Source organism: Ascidiella aspersa, chromosome 2 (genome assembly GCF_963924565.1).
Source record: "Ascidiella aspersa chromosome 2, kaAscAspe10.2, whole genome shotgun sequence".
NCBI lineage: Eukaryota > Metazoa > Chordata > Ascidiacea > Phlebobranchia > Ascidiidae > Ascidiella > Ascidiella aspersa.
This window is the reverse complement of record NC_139448.1, coordinates 32465333-32482614: the sequence shown is the minus strand read 5'-3', so window position 1 is coordinate 32482614 and position 17282 is coordinate 32465333. Positions and strand designations below refer to the sequence as shown.

The 17282-nt window shown below is 35.9% G+C and overlaps 3 protein-coding genes across 4 annotated transcripts; 2 read left to right on the top strand and 1 right to left on the bottom strand.

Moving 5' to 3' along the window:
* Window positions 1-70: 70 nt before the first annotated feature.
* Window positions 71-8028, top strand: LOC146164979 (estradiol 17-beta-dehydrogenase 11-like). Its single transcript, XM_083382357.1, has 7 exons — window positions 71-212; window positions 1615-1735; window positions 2308-2420; window positions 3215-3359; window positions 4301-4407; window positions 5303-5557; window positions 6654-8028. The coding sequence occupies exons 1-7, from the start codon at window positions 151-153 to the stop codon at window positions 6739-6741; spliced, it is 891 nt and encodes a 296-aa protein (XP_083238483.1). The 5' UTR covers window positions 71-150; the 3' UTR covers window positions 6742-8028.
* A 2226-nt stretch (window positions 8029-10254) lies between these two features.
* LOC146164978 (transmembrane protein 205-like) lies at window positions 10255-12979 on the top strand. The gene is made up of 4 exons (XM_083382077.1): window positions 10255-11141; window positions 11539-11723; window positions 11931-12094; window positions 12313-12979. Exons 1-4 carry the CDS (start codon window positions 11110-11112, stop codon window positions 12610-12612), a joined length of 681 nt encoding a protein of 226 aa, XP_083238203.1. The 5' UTR covers window positions 10255-11109; the 3' UTR covers window positions 12613-12979.
* Window positions 12980-13156: 177 nt separating this feature from the next.
* Window positions 13157-16903, bottom strand: LOC146164977 (DNA replication complex GINS protein SLD5-like). 2 transcript variants are annotated; one of them, XM_083382062.1, is made up of 6 exons: window positions 16879-16903; window positions 16601-16737; window positions 16055-16180; window positions 15001-15173; window positions 14466-14554; window positions 13157-14018 (listed from the first exon to the last, which is right to left on the bottom strand). In XM_083382062.1, exons 2-6 carry the CDS (start codon window positions 16691-16693, stop codon window positions 13831-13833), a joined length of 669 nt encoding a protein of 222 aa, XP_083238188.1. In that variant the 5' UTR covers window positions 16694-16737; window positions 16879-16903; the 3' UTR covers window positions 13157-13830. The 2 variants fall into 2 exon arrangements, with proteins under 2 accessions (XP_083238188.1, XP_083238187.1); XM_083382061.1 differs by having other exon boundaries at window positions 16601-16890.
* Between the last annotated feature and the right edge of the window lie 379 nt (window positions 16904-17282).

The following is a 17282-nucleotide window of genomic DNA, read 5'->3' as shown; positions in this document are numbered from 1 at the left end:
CAAGAAATAAATTAAAAAATGTCGTACAGTTTTAATTTTGAAACTAAATTTATATTTGTTTTATAGGACCCAAATAATTTTGCTGGTTTTTCGGAAGATAAATTTGGGGCTTTACGGCTTGCTTTATCCAATTTATCCTGACTTCGTAAAATGTGGGACATAATCGTACTATTTTTTAATCTTTGGATTGCATTTGTTACATCTATAATTCAGTAAGTATAACTTAATTTCTAGTCATTAAATAACAATCTTTTTGTGGGCCAGCCTGGAAAGTATGGCAGATCTTGATGATATCTTGTGAGAGGACGCCGAAAAAATCGGGGTGACCGGGTGCAACAAAGGTAAAAAAAGAGCACTTGGGTGAACTTTCAAATTTCCAAAAACGCATGCCCATGCGATAAATTCGGGCCCACAAGCGATTTTTTTTCAGTTTCCATTTTATTCGGGGTGCACTTTTGCAAGGTTAAAACAAACTTGCAGGTGTAGTTGCCATACTTTCCACAGTGGATTGTGGAGTTTTGGTACAGGTTAGTCTCAACTTAGTCTGCATTTCATGGCACTTCATGCTGAAATCACGGATGTGCCATGCTAAACAATCATTCTTTTGTACACCTTAGTTTGGACATCCTATCACAATTTAACATTTTTTCAAAATTTGGGTGTGCAACTGTCATGAAATGCAGACTGGGTCACAACCCCCACTGTGGAAAGTATAGCAAGTACATCCACAAGCGTTTTTAGCAGATCATAAAATCGAACATACACCCTGATTTTCCCGTACATTAAACACAGGATGCACTTTTGACCTTTGGTGCACCCAGTCACCCCGATTTTTTCGGCGTCCCTCCACAAGATATCGTCAAGATTTGCTATACTTTTTAAAAAAGGTCATCCCATATCAAACATTGGGGATTAGGTTGTATCAGACAGGTTATAGCTACTTTGATTATCTTAGCTTTGTATTTTATTATGAATTCAATTCAATCCCTAACGGCCTAACCTATAAACATGTGATACAAAAATCTAATCTCAAACTGTTGCTTTGAAGGGCATAATTCAAAGTCCACATATTCCAGTCTGCATTTCATGGCACTTTATGTCAAGATCTCGGGTGTACAGCGCCTACCATGTATTACAGACTGGCACATAGCCTAACAAATCTTGCCTAATGACAGTGGGGTTAAAGCAAAAAATTAAAAACGTAAAGTTAATTCTTTCAATGAAAGATGCACATTTTACACTACTGTTATGTTTTTTGCACACCTTGAGAAAAAGATTGGAAATCCTACCACAATTTAGCTTTGTTTTCTCCTAAATTTGAGTGCCGCGCAATATGCCAGTTCAGGTATGCACACAAATTTATTTAGAAAAAATATATCTGGTGTGCGCTGTGCACCTACCATGTATTACAGACTGGCACATAACCTAACAAATCTTGCCTAATGATAGTGGGGTTAAAGCAAAAAATTAAAAAAGTAATAGTTAATTATTTCAATGAAAGATACACATTGCACACTAACATGTGTGTTAACTTGCATCATTGATTGACAGATTCTGTGAGTCTGTAATGGCTTTTCGGTGTAGTTAATTTTTTTTACCTAATTTGTTTTGTAGATTAATATGGAAGCCATCTGAGAAGTCAATCCATGGTGAAATTTGCCTGGTGACCGGGGCTGGGCATGGAATGGGAAGACTCTTTGCACAAAGATTAGCCTCACTTGGTGCCACCATGATAGTAAGTCTGTCATATCTTGTTCTATATATTCGTAAGAGAATTGGTCTTTAATTGTGCCCTTTATGATTCTTTATTTATGACCTTCTACCATTTTTTGATTGATTTCTTAAAAAATACACATCATTTGTAGAATAATATTAAAATAATAAATGTCTTGTATTTATATTTTCTTTATTGAATATCCTATATTAGCACTGTTTTTCATTTTTCATCCATAGCAATAGGATTAGCACATTTAATGTAAAAGCATCCAATATTACATTTTAATATTAACTCATACAAGAATTTTGGGTATTTTTTGACCTGTGCCATGTCAACTTCTCGAGAAACAATTTTGCTGTTGGCCACTATGCAAAATATGGCAAGTGTACCCTTGATGTTTCTTGAAATGAATATGCGATTTTCCTATATGTATAGTAGCAAGGTGCACTTTCAACCTTAGTTGCACCTGGTCACCCGATTGTTTTGGCAGTGCACCTGTGAGATCATATTGAGATCTGTGGTACAACTACTTATTGCGAAGTAAATTAATTTATTTTTTCAGCTATTTAAAAGAAATATTTGAATTGCAGGTTGTTGACGTTAATGAGGAATCAAACAACGAAACCAAAGAACTTATAGCGGAATCCAGAGAAAAGGTGTTTGCCTATACTGCAGATCTGAGAAGTGCCGCAGAAATTAAAAAGTAAGATTTGAAAAAAAAAACTTGCATGTGGCACCAATGTAAGACTTAAGACACTCTGTAGTAGCAAATAACACCATGGAATCGAACAGGACATTTTGCAAAATTATTTTATATTTGCATAGTTGTAGCCTTAATTATGAGGTTCTTAAACGTAAGTAGAAGAAATTTTTTTTGTTAATTTTTAGGTTTGCATTTAGGTCAAAATCGCAAAGGTTTACAGTGAGTCTAACATCGCCATAGTAACATTTAGTGTAAAATTTTGATACAGCAGGTCACTATAATAGAGTTCAGTATATCTGGCAATGTAGGCCAACTCAACATTTCCAATATATTGAATCTGTGGTGATACGCAGGTCAATCTCAAATGTTAATATCGGTGCACATCTGATACTGTGGTGGTATTCAGGCCAATCCACTACCAATTTAACATAGAAATTTCAGCCATGATTTGCAAACCAACGCAGCGATTCAAACTTGAAAGTTAAATTTATCTAAAATTATAGTAGGTTAACAATTGGAGGTAACTAAACTTCTCTCCCTAAAGCAAATTTGGCCTAATAACTTTTAAAAAAGGCCTTTGCTTTGAATGTTTCAAGTTCACCTAGTTTGCTTGTTAGAGCATAGTAATGACATCATTTGGTATCGGCTCAGATCGGATACTTTTTGCCCAAATTATTGGGTATCGGTATGGAAATAAAATATCAAGAATAGGACATCCCTAATTCACATCAAGTATTTTAAAACCAAACATTTTTTTTCATTCTTTTTTATTTGAAATCCAACATTGTTTTCAGACTTGCACGGAAAATTCGCGAAGAAGTAGGTGACGTTACGATGCTGGTGAACAACGCTGGTGTAATTTTTTGCACGGATATCTTGTCGCTGTCAGACGAAAGGCTGGAGGCAACCTTTGACGTTAACGTCCTCTCTCATTTCAGGGTAGGTGCAAACTTAAAAATGTGTGTATTTTTATACCTCTTTCATTGATTTTATTTAAAAAAGATTGTTCAACTAACATTTTGCTTTTTGGAATGTTAAACAAGAAACGTATAGTTGTGAAAAATGTTTTTTTTGTTTTTTACCTAACCCGCAAATTTTAGTGCATTTACTTATTTATTGTTGTTACTCTGGTGTACATGTCATTTAAGGCAAGTTGAGTGGCTTTATAACTGGTGGCAATATTTGGAGGACAAAATAGCATAGTTACAGAATGTTTGTTTTGCAATATAGGGAATAGTGCTGAAGGCAAGATTTTCTGTAGCTCTAATTTATTTTCCATAGAAAGTCTAGAAAATGCCAAACTGCTATCGTTTTTAATTTGTTAAAAAAATTTAAATTTGTTAAAAGTTACACGTAGGTTTTCTTTTTAGTGACCTTTAGTTTTATTTTTTTTTTTTTTTTTTTTTAGTGAAATTTGTTAGACCGCAGTGTTGATATTCAAGTAGCATTTTCGGTGCGTATGCGTACATATAGTTTTCGTACGGCCAGCCTCAATTGTATATTCTATGCCTAGGCCTCTTAACGACATGCGATTCATTAGTTAAATTCTATAGTTACGCAGCATCAGCGATTTACGCACTAGTTGGCCTTCAATCTGGGTTGTTTACCATAATTCGTCGCAAATTCATTGCAGTGGATCTGACAACAACCACAACAACCCATTTTTGATTAAGACACTCACCAGTCGGGCGAGTTGGTTAACCAGCATTCGCCTGAAGCTAATTGGACTGGCGGGGCGATTGTAAAATCCCAACACCTCAAAAACACTTCTCATACGAACTATACTGCTCTTAACAAGCTATCAAATAATTTATAAAGGCCCACGTATTCTGAAACATACTGCTTTACATCTTAAGGGTTATATCTTTTCTTGTTTGCAGCTGATCAGAGAGTTTTTGCCGCAAATGAAAAAGAAGAATCATGGACACATCATTGGCATCGCGTCCTATGGCGGATTTATAGGAACCCCGTACATGTCCGACTATTGGTAAGTTAAAAAAATTAGTTCAAAAAGTGCCGCAAAACATGTTGTAACCCCTATCAATTTTTGCCTACCCATTTTTTAACCACACCCGTTACCCACCACCAACCTAAACAGGGCCAAACAACCCGGTGCCAGCGGCTCCCCAGCGGCTCCCATAGGCGCAGTTCAAACTAGGGATTCCAAGCGTTGACACGAAAACGGCCGATGTCAGATAGGTGTCCCCCAATCGTCCAATACCCTCTCATTACAGTTTCAGGCATTATTTTTGCCATTTAGGCCTCTTCCGATGAATTTAGGACTTATTGCGATAGGTCTAGATATTGTTCAGATGATTTGGATGTTATTCTGTCATGGGTAAATACTGCGTATTTGGCTTTGTTATGAAATAATACGGTAAAAATAGAATACTTTATTCTGCTTTAGATATTGTTAATTTGTAGGTTTTATTGAGTGTTACCGCCGCAAACTAGTAATTGTAAAGGTGGAACAGCATACCATAAAGGTTTTTCAACCACGTAATTGGGCTAATGAATTACATTACACCCCTATGAGTGGATTGTTGAATATCCACCTTATTTTAGTTACGTAAATGAAATACAGGCTGTAGAGTCAGAGCCGGGTTCATTTTTGGGCCAAATTCAGACTCGGGTACATGTTGAGGTCAGAGTCGAACTCGGGTTCAGTTTTTAACCCCAAATCAGACTCAGGTTTATTTTTTAGCCCATGATCAAACTGTGGTTCATTTTTTAGCCCGAAATCATCCTCGCGTTAAATTTTTGGGCCGAAATCAGACTCAGGTTCAGTTTCTGGGCCAGAGTCAGACTCGGGTTTATTTTTTAGCCCGAAATTAAGCTCTGGCCCGCAGCCCTGTTAACATTATCCGCTGTGGTATTAACAGTTCAAGCAAGCACGCCGTGATCGGTATGATGACAAGTTTGCGCGCCGAGCTGAAGCGCCAGGGCAAGGGCGGCGTCAAGGTCACGGCCGTCTGTCCCACCTTCGTGTCGACTGGCTTCGTGAAAAATCCCCGTTCCCGATACTCGACCATTCCGGTGATTCCCCCCGAAGAGGTGATCGACCGGGCGGTGCCGGCAATCCTTAGGAACGAGTTTGTGGTGGCTGTGCCTTCCTTCTACCTCATGATGCTGCTGGTGTAAGTAGCTTTTTTTCTACTTTTCCTTGATTCGTCGAAAAAAAAGGGCCTTTTGACTTGCGGAGCTTCCATTTTTTTTCGAATGAAGTTTACTTTTGGATGGCATATACTTAAAAAAATATTTCAGGCGTTAGTGGCTATTTCAATTTTTTCCTGATATTTGCCAAGAAAGACGGGGGGTTGCTTTTAATTTTTGAAAATTGCAGATGTCTGAAAATATTTACAATAAAGTTCGCCACTTTTCGATGGCAAATTTATTTGAGTGACTCTAATTTTATTCTTCTAAAAATTTTCCAATTAGGTTCGTCGAGTTTGGATGGCACATATTTAAAGTTTTTGTCTGGTGTTAGTGGTTATTTAATTTTTTGGGGTATTTTCCGAAAAAGACGAGGAAATTTTTTTAATTTTTAAAAATTGCGAGCCCTACTATGTTTTTAAATACGTCGCTTTGGACACATTTACATTTTTTATCTACCGGTATTGGTTCTTAAATTATTTTATACTGACCATAAGCTGTAATTTAAAGTAGACAGCTGACCCACAACCAAGTTAAGTAAAATTGAAATAAAAAAACTGTTAGAATTTTATTGCGGGGTCTACTCTAGCAATGGTTAGTCTTTACTTGCAATCTTCTGTATTTTCACAATATTTACTGCTCTTGTCGCGTATGTCACCTTAATTAAAAAATTGAAAGAAACTAATAATTTCGTTCTGTGCTTTAGGCCTAAAACAGCGCTTTAAAGTCTGTATATTTAATTTAGTGTTGTTCTATTGAATAACACAAGTTCTTTGCTTCTTTCTTAATATTTATATGTAAAAAAATTTGGTTAACGTGATCTCCTTCGCAAAAAGTTGAAAAGCATTGGTCTAAAGCAGTGTTTCTTAAACAGGTGAATGGTTCGCCCCAGGGTGAATAAATTTTTTGTGAAACCAACCAAAAGAGGGTGAAATAGGGTGAACAGTCAGAAATGGACCAGTAAATTGGGTGAATGAAGAAATCTGGAGATAGATGCTAGGGGTGAACAAAACTAAAAAAGTTTAAGAAGCACTGGCCTAAAGTACAACGAGCCCTCCTGATATTCCCTGTGCATTGCAGAGCCGTGATGCCGCAGGCCGTCGTCGACGTGTTTGAGAAGTTTTCCAGGCCGGAGATCGACCTACTGGAAAACAGCAACACCGACTAAAGCCCGCGCAACGCAACGGCTGAAAAAATCGTTCAAGTCTTTGAATGTCTCTAAATTGATTTTTGTATCGCAAAGTCTTTTAAAATCCTAATGTTTTTCCAAAAGTCTTTAAATAGTCTCTGAATTTGCTTTATGGGCGGCTTCAAGTTACGTGTTAAATAAGTGCGTTTAAAAAATATTTTTGTAACTATTTTTGTTGACCATGGCATATGTTGTGTTCAAAACGTGTCAAAAAACTTGAAGCTGTCAAATTTGAGGTCGTTGAAAAGGCTATAAATTTTAAGAAGCCCTTTTTAAAGAAGTTTTTAAATGTTTTTAATTTTTTTCGACGTTTTATGAACTTCGCTGGGTTGTGTGTAGTTTGTACACTGAATTGGTAATTGTAATGAGTTTAAGACCTGCAGAATTATTTACGATTGGGCATTATCCATGACAAAGCAACATTTGGCGCCTGCATTTTTTTCGCACTTACTTAAAAATACTTCTATAGCGTGTTTTGTTGGGCGCACTGCATTATTAGGCAAAATGTCAAGCCCTGAGAAACAGCCATGCGATCAGCCTTTTTAATGACTGATCAGAATTTTAAGACCTTGCTTGAATACTTCAACATTACCTGGTTATGCGATTAGGTGTTGTATATGGCTTGTAGAAATGGAAATTTAATTGGTTAAGATTTCGAGCCCTGTTAGGGGCTATGAGACAAAAATAGTACGGGACTTGGCAAAGCGAACTTGTAAACAGTGTTTTAAACTTCTTAGCGTAATTTAGTAAGTTGGCTGAGATATCGATTTTACTGGTCCAAAGTACTTCTCGTTTTTTTGTCAATCAGCGTTATTCTTTAAAGTTTACTTAATCATTATTTTGATTGAGAATTGTTTTTACGCCGCAGCAGTTCAATTTCGTTATGCATATAAGCGCACACCTGTTTAGTGAAACTGTTGCATCATTCTAATATAATTTCTGCATTAAACGTCTTGCAAACCTTATCTTGGACATATGATTCCCAAAGTGTGATTCGCGCACACCTTGGCTCCCGTAAAGTAGTTTCAGGGGATTTACGCGAAATAAATTATATTTCCAACAAAAATAAATGAAATATATTTCAACTTCAGAGTAAAGTAAATGCACCGATCTTGGTATACTTTGCCACATTTTTGGTTTTATCATGATGTTCAATGTGTTATTCGTTTTGTCAGGATTATGGGTATTTTACTACATTTATTTGTGATAATCGTAATACTGTTTGCAATTACTTCGTCTGCACTAATATAATTTTATACTAAACTATGCAATAAATAATCAATCACAAGCTTTATCTCGTTATGTTTTTTGTCTTAACTAAAATCTGTCGTTCACAACATTAAGTTATAAGTCCGAATACGCAGCTAAGAGTCCTTCAAAAAGAAGTTACTGAGCCTATAGTTAAAAGTGTACACTTCGTTTTTTAGGTGGGCCATAAAATCCAAACGTAGATTGGTAGTATGCGTTTTTATTTGGATTACTTCATGAAGGCCCCTGGTTATTGCAATCCCCTTGGCTTGTTTGTCTGTTCACAAATTACGGAAGGACAACAACATTTGGGTAGAGCTTGCGTCAGTGTTTGCCAACCGATGCCACCTAGATAATTTGTGAATACCAATAAAGTATTCTTTTAAGTAATAAAAGACCCATCAGAAACGTTTGGTTTAGACCAGGGGTCGGCAACCTTTTTCTAGTCGCGGGCCAAAACAAAACTCAAGAAGATCTCTGCGGGCCGCACAAAATGATAACTAAGAATTGTGTTATGAACATGTTAGGACAACTGTGAATCAGTCGGGAATCGGATCGTTTTTGCACTTAAAAACGTGTTTAATTAAATTTAAGGAGGCAGTAAATTGTTGGCGCAAAGCGCGAAAAAAAGCGTTTTTAAAATAATTGATTTAAAATTCGAGTTCACACGTCGTGCTCCATACTTTTAATGAAAAGTGTAATAAAACTACTTTGAGGGGACGCGATAACATCTCAATTTAATCTAGCTGAGTGTTTTTTAATCTTTAAGTTAGGGCAGACCTGGCTAGCGAAGCGAGTGCGATTTTTTGTGGTATAGCAGTATTTCTGTTAAATTTCATGCAAGTTTTTATTACATTGCCGAAAATAAATTGACGCACTTGGCTGCCTTCCGTGACGCACTTGGCTACCTTCCACGGCGCAACGGTAAAGAAGCGCTGATCTAGGTGAAAACACCGCATCAAAACCTAAACAAACGAAGTAGAATGATGATTCGCGCAGTGCTCTCACATTTAGGGATTTAGTTCCAAATTAGAACTTTTAGCCCCTTTTAGGGACAAATTTGGGGATTTTGATGATCTAGGGATTTTTTGGAGAATTTCGCCATTTTTGCAAATCGTATTGTATGATTTGTTAACTATTAAATGTTAACCGAATTGCAATTTTGAAAAAAACAGGTTAGAAATCCTACCACAAAAACAGGTTAGAAATCCACAAAAACAGGTTAGGTTAGGGTGGGTCAAGTATTATTATTAAACAAAGAATATAATAATACTTGACCCACCCACACCCAAACGCTAACCCGCACCCTAACCCAAATGATGTGCGTTGATTTTATAACTGTGGTAGGATTCTAGAAGCGCCCTTGTTTCTGTTCATTTGGAAGTTTATTTAAAATTTTAAAGGGTAACTGAATCTGCTTAGCCTATTTAAAACCTGGCATGAATTTGTTGATTTTTGCGTTATTGTACATTATGCATAAATTTGTATGTGTTAGACCGGTTTGAGAGAAGCCGCAGTGGGTCTTATATGGACCTGTTTTGCGAACTTATAACCGTCAGAAATGGCTGATAGCTTGCAAGCAGGGCGGATATTCCGAGTGCTGTTATATATAGACAAGATGGTTTTATTATATCATGAGAAAAGGGTGAGCGAAATCTGGACACCTAGGGGTAAACAAAATTAAGAAGCAATGATCTAAATTAAAAGTTTTGTTAAATTCGCAATTTTTTCGCGCTTAGCGCGCACCATTTGTCCCAGTCTTATAACACTCGATTTCATTTGCGCGCAAGTTCGACGATAACAGCAAGTTTCTGGAGCTTATATGTTTGTGACGACTGACGTTGCTTTGTGACGTCATTCTAACCATTTCATGCCCCGACCAAACGTAAATCGTCGATCCTCTTCTGGTATGCATGTAGTCTACGTTATGTGGCCCGTAAAATATATGCAAGAAATATTGATGCTGTCTACCTTGGACCACCCTGAGCTACACAACGCAGTTATTTTTAAAAAAATATGGGAATATCTAAAGCTCACTTTTATGTAAACAGATTAATTTGTTTGTCATTTGCGTATATATATATTTGTACCCCTACTATCTTTTAGCTAATGTGATATTATAGTAGTATAACGAGCTAATTTATGGTTTAGGGATTTTTCATGCCATCTAGGGATTTTTTGACATAGCTTTAGGGATGTTCTGGTTTTCGTTTATGAGAGTCCTGGATTCGAAAATTTTTTGCACTTACGTAGTTAACATTGTCAAATAGGCGGCGGGCCGGATCCGGCCCGCTGGCCGTAGGTTGCCGACTTCTGGTTTAGACATAACCACTATACCAAGTAAAATGTGGTGAACTTAATCGCAATATCTTGCAGTTTGTAAAATAAAATAATGGCCTACTTTTCCAAAACAATAAACTACACAAACTTACAGAAAATCGAGCAAGTATAAGACTTAGAGTCTTAGACAGAGTCTTTTTATTGCAAAACTTTACATGGTAAGCCCTTTTGCTAAGGAAACAAAGGCTACAACTTTTTTTGAACAAATTTAATTTTGTTACCGATGCTTTGAAAAAGTATAAGGTTCCCTATCAAATGACGTTTTTCATATGCTTAAACCGGCCAAATAGATGAAGTAGGATTAGGCTATATTTTTATGTTATAAGGTCAAATAAACATCGGAGTCTAAATTAGTGAGGCTACCTCCGGTTGTTTACTCATGTAATTTTGATAAAAAAAGTTTGCCACTAGATAAAAAGGTTGATTAATACTAGACTGGAAAAGTGAAAAATTCGCTTAAGTAAGGTTGGAGGGCACTTGTGGTCTGGTAAACGACTGTGCACTGTGCAGTTGTGCACGTAGGCTAGCACCAATTCGCATTTCAGTTGTAGGCTGCAGTTTGTTATTATTTGACGCAATTCGAGCGCGACCGTCAGGCTTGAACGATCATTGCGAAAAACTAACGACAAAACGTATTCTTAATCATGGTGGTTTATTTGTTTTGAATCCTCTTGACTTGTGCTAAGTCACGTAGGCATTCGAGGTCGCTAAGCACGCATTGCTGTTGTGGCCAACTGAAACAAACATCCATCATCAGCCATGTTGATTGAAGAAAACAGTGCGTACAGAAGGTAAAAACAATGTTTTTTGTTGCATTGGTTATAATTTGCTATACTAGTGGTTCTTAAACATTTAGCTTAGTGTAATAACCAACAAAATGGCATAGTTGTACAGTTTTGGGGTCTAATTTAGGCAAATATATAGGTGTTACTGCCAGCGTACAAAATGTAGTCACTAGCTTTTCAAAAAGTGTACAGTTCTTTATGAAGCACTTAAAAACAAATACACAGTTATTTTTATCCTGTTTTCTCAGATTATACTTGAGTATTTTGGGTGTAATTTAAATTGATTGGATTTGTAGCTCAGTCTTGATGAGACAAAACCATTTAGGAACCACTGTTCTGGGAGAATTGGACCTTAACTCAGTTAACTGTAGCCAACATGCATTAATCTTATTGTGTTTTCTAGGTTTACCAGGTTGTGGCATGTCCTTGGTATCGTTACAGCTTTGGGGCTTGGTTATACCTTATCACAAACTGATGCTAAGCAGTCTGGTAAAGGTCTTTTTGGGGCAAGCCTTTACAGTACCCTGACATTCCTGCTGAGCTGGGGAATAAACATTGGCATAACAGTGTGGGTGTCATTTGTTGCAGGTGAAATATTTATAGTGTTATATCTTTTTAATTTTTGCCAAGTATTGTGTGTCACTGTTTGTGGCTCTACATAAAATACCAAAATACCATGTTAAAATAATTATATTAAGAAGTATGCATATCTGCACTGTTTTTTCATTCTTGACTACTAAATGACCTTTTGCCGCTTTTTAAATTAAAAAGTTAATTTGTTTCATTTTATTGCAGGTCCAGTAATGTACAAGAACTTGGAAAGGCACACGTTTGGATTCATACAAGGAAAGTTGTTTCCCTTCTATTTCCTGATTATGACTGTCGCATCATTTCTGCAACTTGGGATCTTCGTGCAAACTAAAGGATTGTATGGCCTAAGCAACTCTGAATACCTTTTGGTATGCATCTGTTAAAAATTTCAAAACAATATAACTTTTTTAGTCATAGTTGCTCTATTTTTATAAAACTTTATTAGGGTGGTACATAACACTTGTCAAAAGAATATTTTACTCATTTTATTTTGATGAACAGTTTTCTTAGTTTTATATAAAAGTTTATCAGTATAATACATAACACTAGTCAAAAAAATAAACGCTTATTTTACTTTGGTATACAGCTTGGAAGTTTAGGATCGGCTTTTCTCTGCGGCTTCCTCAATGGTTTGTATCTCAATCCCATCCTTCGTAAAACTCTCGACAAGCGTGTGGCAATGGAAAAGGAAGAAGGTGTCATGGCACCAAACATTGGGTCAAAACTGGGGGAAAACCCGGCTTACAAAGCGCTATCCAGGAAGTTTGGTATTTACCATGGCTATTCCACTATGATTAATCTTCTTTCTTTGGCTGGTGACTTTTATGTGCTCTATTACATGTCCTTGGAAATTCTTCACGGAGCTTGGGCTTTGAACAAAGTGTAACTTAGCATGGTTTTTAAAAGTGACTTTAATTTTACTCTTTTAAAGGCAACAATTTTGTCAGACATTTTATGATAACTTTGAAGTGCTGCTAATCTTATCAACCAGGTTACCATTTATGAGATTAAATTATCGTACTACCTACAAATCATTAAACTATTGTTTGTTTTTTTTGCTTAAAATATCTTGTTGCCTAGTTCTTGTTTTGCCTATCTACAACACAGTTTGGCAATATTTTGTCCATTTCCAGAAAAATACTTATGAGATTGTTCTAAATTTAATTTTGATGAAAGCATTTGTTTGTTGTAAAATCATCAAAAGAGCATGTATGCATTTTCAGTAATTACTTTTGCACCATTTGTAATCTTTTTGAAATATATTACATTCACTTCAAGCCATAGTTGTGGTTTATCATTCAAAACAAAAGTGTCACATCACAGTATTTACTCTTTTTCATTTCCATGTTCACACACCTGAAGTTGGTTCAGTCAACTAAAAATAATTACATTAAATAATGTTGTCACATCTCAAAACAAGTACATTGACAATTTTTCTTTATCTTTATTCAAAAAGACAAAACAGTGACCATAAGGTCTAAAGTTATCTGAGAAGTAATATTATTCAACTCAAAATAACAATGCAACAATTTAACCATCAAACAATTTAATTATAAAAATAAAGGAGATGCGCAGAGAGAAAAAAACAGCACCGAAATAATATATTGTCAACATTTCACGCTAAATCTAAAGAATGCCACTGTCTGTTTGAGATGTATACAACCAAAAAGGTAACATATATCAAATTGATATCCAATACTTGGGTAAAAATAATGTTTGCACAATTTGATTCCAATTATTTAAATACAAAAGTCAAACATACAAATGTAAAAAAACATGAAAAAAGGGCATGTTATTGGGCTATATATATTTACTTCAGTGTTCAAAAATTCAGTTGTGAAATAATTGTATTTTGACAAATATTCTGTTTTGGGCAAAAAATAGTGTATTTGGATGTTACTGACTGAAAAAGCCAACACTACAAACAGTGTTTCACCCTCGAGTGTCCGGCAAAAACCAAAGCTACACTTTTAACCAAGGTAGAGATTTAGATCTGAAATTATCAGACAGTGCTCCAGCTTATGAAAATCACCAACAGCTTCCCAATAGAGCTTGTGGAAAAACCTTGCATAGAACTTCAACGATAGAAACTTGTTTCTGGTGTTTATATCAACGACACAACTCCATTCTCGATCAAAGGCTCCACTGGCCGATAACGCATCAAGTGTTGTGCCCCTTTTTCCAAGTCCACTCGATCTGCTCCGTGATTTTCAGTTTCAGGATCGACTATTACTCCATCTTCGTTGCGATTTACTTTCAGGAAGACATAATGATCCAAGTCCGGAGCTGTTACTGTTGTTAAAATAGGAAATGTCAAAAATTAAGTTCTGTATGTCAAAAAAGTACATTATATAGTAATTAAGCATGTCCCTTAATTTTGGATTGGAGTGGATACCAAATTAAGCCAAGTGGTTGCATCGCTCCCCGTCCGATACTAAGGTGACCGATACAAAAGTAATATGGGATTTTTAGAGGTAATTTGTGATCCAAAGTAACAGTTTTACCTTGAAAGGTAAATTCATTAAAAATTTTAGGTTAAAACTGGAGATAACTAACTTTTTAATTCCAATGCAGTTTTGGTCTACCGGTGTAAGCAAATTGCATTTGAATGTTTTAAATTCATCTATTTCTGTTTTGAGGACATTTAGAATTTAATCATGATAATGTTATCACAAAAATATGGGCATCGGAATAAAATGTGAAGTAGCAGAAATCCCTAATAGCCATAGCAAAGTTTACTTGTTTCATGAAGTTCAAGACTGTGCAAGTTTCTTGGCATATGTTTCACCACAACCATTCTCATGTGGGCATCAAGGTTACCGGTAAACCTAACAACAACAAAAAAACATAATGTTGATTAAAAATGCTACTTCTGTTATATAAAAAAATCACACCTTTATGAAATGTAGTAAAATGTCATGAAGTTAAGTGTATAACATATTTTAAGGTAATAATATTGGGCGCTGGTCTAGAATCCCACCACATTTTCATCCAGGTTTACATTGCTAATATTATTTGGGCTAGGGTGAGTCAAGTATATTACTAATATATTTATTACCCCATGTTTATTTGTTCTTTGCAATTTCATTTTCGTCAACTTGTTTCATTACTTTTAAAAAAAGTGGTAGGATTCTATACTAACAATTCCTTACAGTGTTAAAACAGTTTGGAACAGGAAAAAATCTCAGCACATTTGAAGGCTATATTCTCTTCGACATACATTGCATTAAAATTGTAAAGATAAAAATGTTTGTCAACAACATTTTATTCCTACTCTTTTGCAAAGGCGAATTCTTCTGGCGACAGTCGCGATGGTTCTTCGTCAGTTTTTGTCTTTTCCCTTTCGAGAAGGACGGGGGCGTGTTTTTCGATTTTTTCCAGGCGACATCGCAAGTAGCTGCTGACCACATAACGTATACGATCCAGTTCCAAGCGATGCAAACTCACCTGTGACAGTTACTATTAGAGACCATTGTCAGTTTCTTGGATTAATACCAATAACCGATTTTATATGTTTTTTCATATAATTTTCTGTGGTACCCAGGGCTGCGGAGTCGGTTAAAAACAACCCGTGTCCGACTCCGGCCAAATGTAAGATTTTGCCGAGTCCCGAGTCCAGCTCTGACTCTACAGCCTGTATTTTACCCATTGAAGAAACTAAATTAAGGTGGATTTTCTGCAATCCACTCATATTGGTGTCATAACTGATCCACCCGCATTACATGGTTTAAAAATATTTCACCATTTGCTATTACACTTTTACAACTTACATTTTGCCGCCTAAACAGTTTTAAAATTTGATACTGCGCATGCACACGTCGGACTCAGGACTCGGGTAGTTTTACGCGGTCTTACGCGAGTCCCGAGTCCGGCAGAACAAACCGACTCCATTGAGTCCCGAGTCCGACTCCGCAGCCCTGGTGGTACCAAACACTTTTGTCAGTCATGAAAATAAAAGCAAATGACAATCTGGAAGTTCAAAAGTTAGAAAATTGTAGCGCTACATTATAATATTTGGAAATGATCCAAAATCCTACCACGACCTTGAAACAATTATTAAATCAATGCATAATATTTGGGTGATGGTGGGTTACGTATTAGTATATTTGCTATTTAATTAAATTGCGCACTCTACCCAAATATGAACCCGCACCCCAACCAAATAATGTTTGTGGTGGTAAGATTCTAGACCAGCGCCAAATATTTTAATTTTAGAATGAACAGACTAGCCTTCAGAATCTTGCATTGGGCAATAATATATTTTGAGGTTTGATCACAGCTAGACTAGATGTTGTTTTGTGAAGAAAGTTATAAGACAAGTGGTGTACCTTTAATTTTCCAGATTTTGCCCTGTTAATGTTATCTTCCATTTCCTGCATTTGTTCCATTATGCATTCCACAATTTCGGATTTGCATTCCATTAGGTTGGGAGACAAACGTTCATTCATCCATGCCTAATATGCCAATGATAAAGTTTTACCCAAGCAAACAGATGTCTCCTACTAATGGTATACTTTAATGACTAATAAGTTTTAAAGACTTTAACATAAAAAACAGAATGAGATTTAAACAACGAAATAAGCCAGTCTGCATTCTGTGGCAGATGACCAATCAAAAGCAAATTGTGTTCACAATTTCGATGTTTGAATCATGGTAGGATTTCTAACTCAAGTGTGCAAAAATCACATGTTGCCATGGAATGTGATCTTGGTAGAATGTGCTATAAAATACAGACTGGCTTTCCTAAAACAGATAATTCAATCATAAACATTTTTTAACCTATAATACCCCGCGTTACTTTCTGCCTTATAGTCTCTCATGTAACCAAGTTTTGCGTTTAAACAACAAACAATCTGTAGCACTTAGTGTTTTACCTCTTCCAGTTTTTCCAAAACTTGGGCAGCAGTCATGTGCTCATCCCCACTATCGTCATCGCTTATAGCGCTGAAATCCAAAATATCATCCATTTGCGCGATCGGTCAAAAACTCCACGGTAATGACAGATAAGGAGCTGAAAACAAAAAAGAAATAGTTAGAAATGTGAAGATAGAATTTGAAGAACATTTAAAATGAAGAGACAAGGTAACGATGTTCCTAGAATGTGAAATGACAATTGTAAGGTAATAATTCAACAAAACAAGTGAAACTTAACAAATTTGGTGTGAAGCTATTGGTGCCGAAAACGTTGTTTTGTTGCCGTTTTGTTAAAAAACATTTGTTTATGGTCGAATGGCGGGAAAGTTTTACAGACATAGAATGCTACCTGTCCTTTATAGATGTTTTATGCCGCTGAATTAAGTCTAAAATGATTTTTTTATCAAACTTTATATATCTTATTTTGCATTTTGCAAATCACTAACCATTTTTTTAAAAACTTAAAAAAATAGCAACTACAATAATATATTTAAATCAAACAAGATTGATTTGTTATGTCAATCATCGCATGCATTGGTCACGTGAAAGTGCGAGGAACACAACAAAACTTTAAAAGGCTGCCGCGATTTTAAATTAAAACAGCACCAGTACATCGTAAGAAAGATAAAGTTTTTATATTGA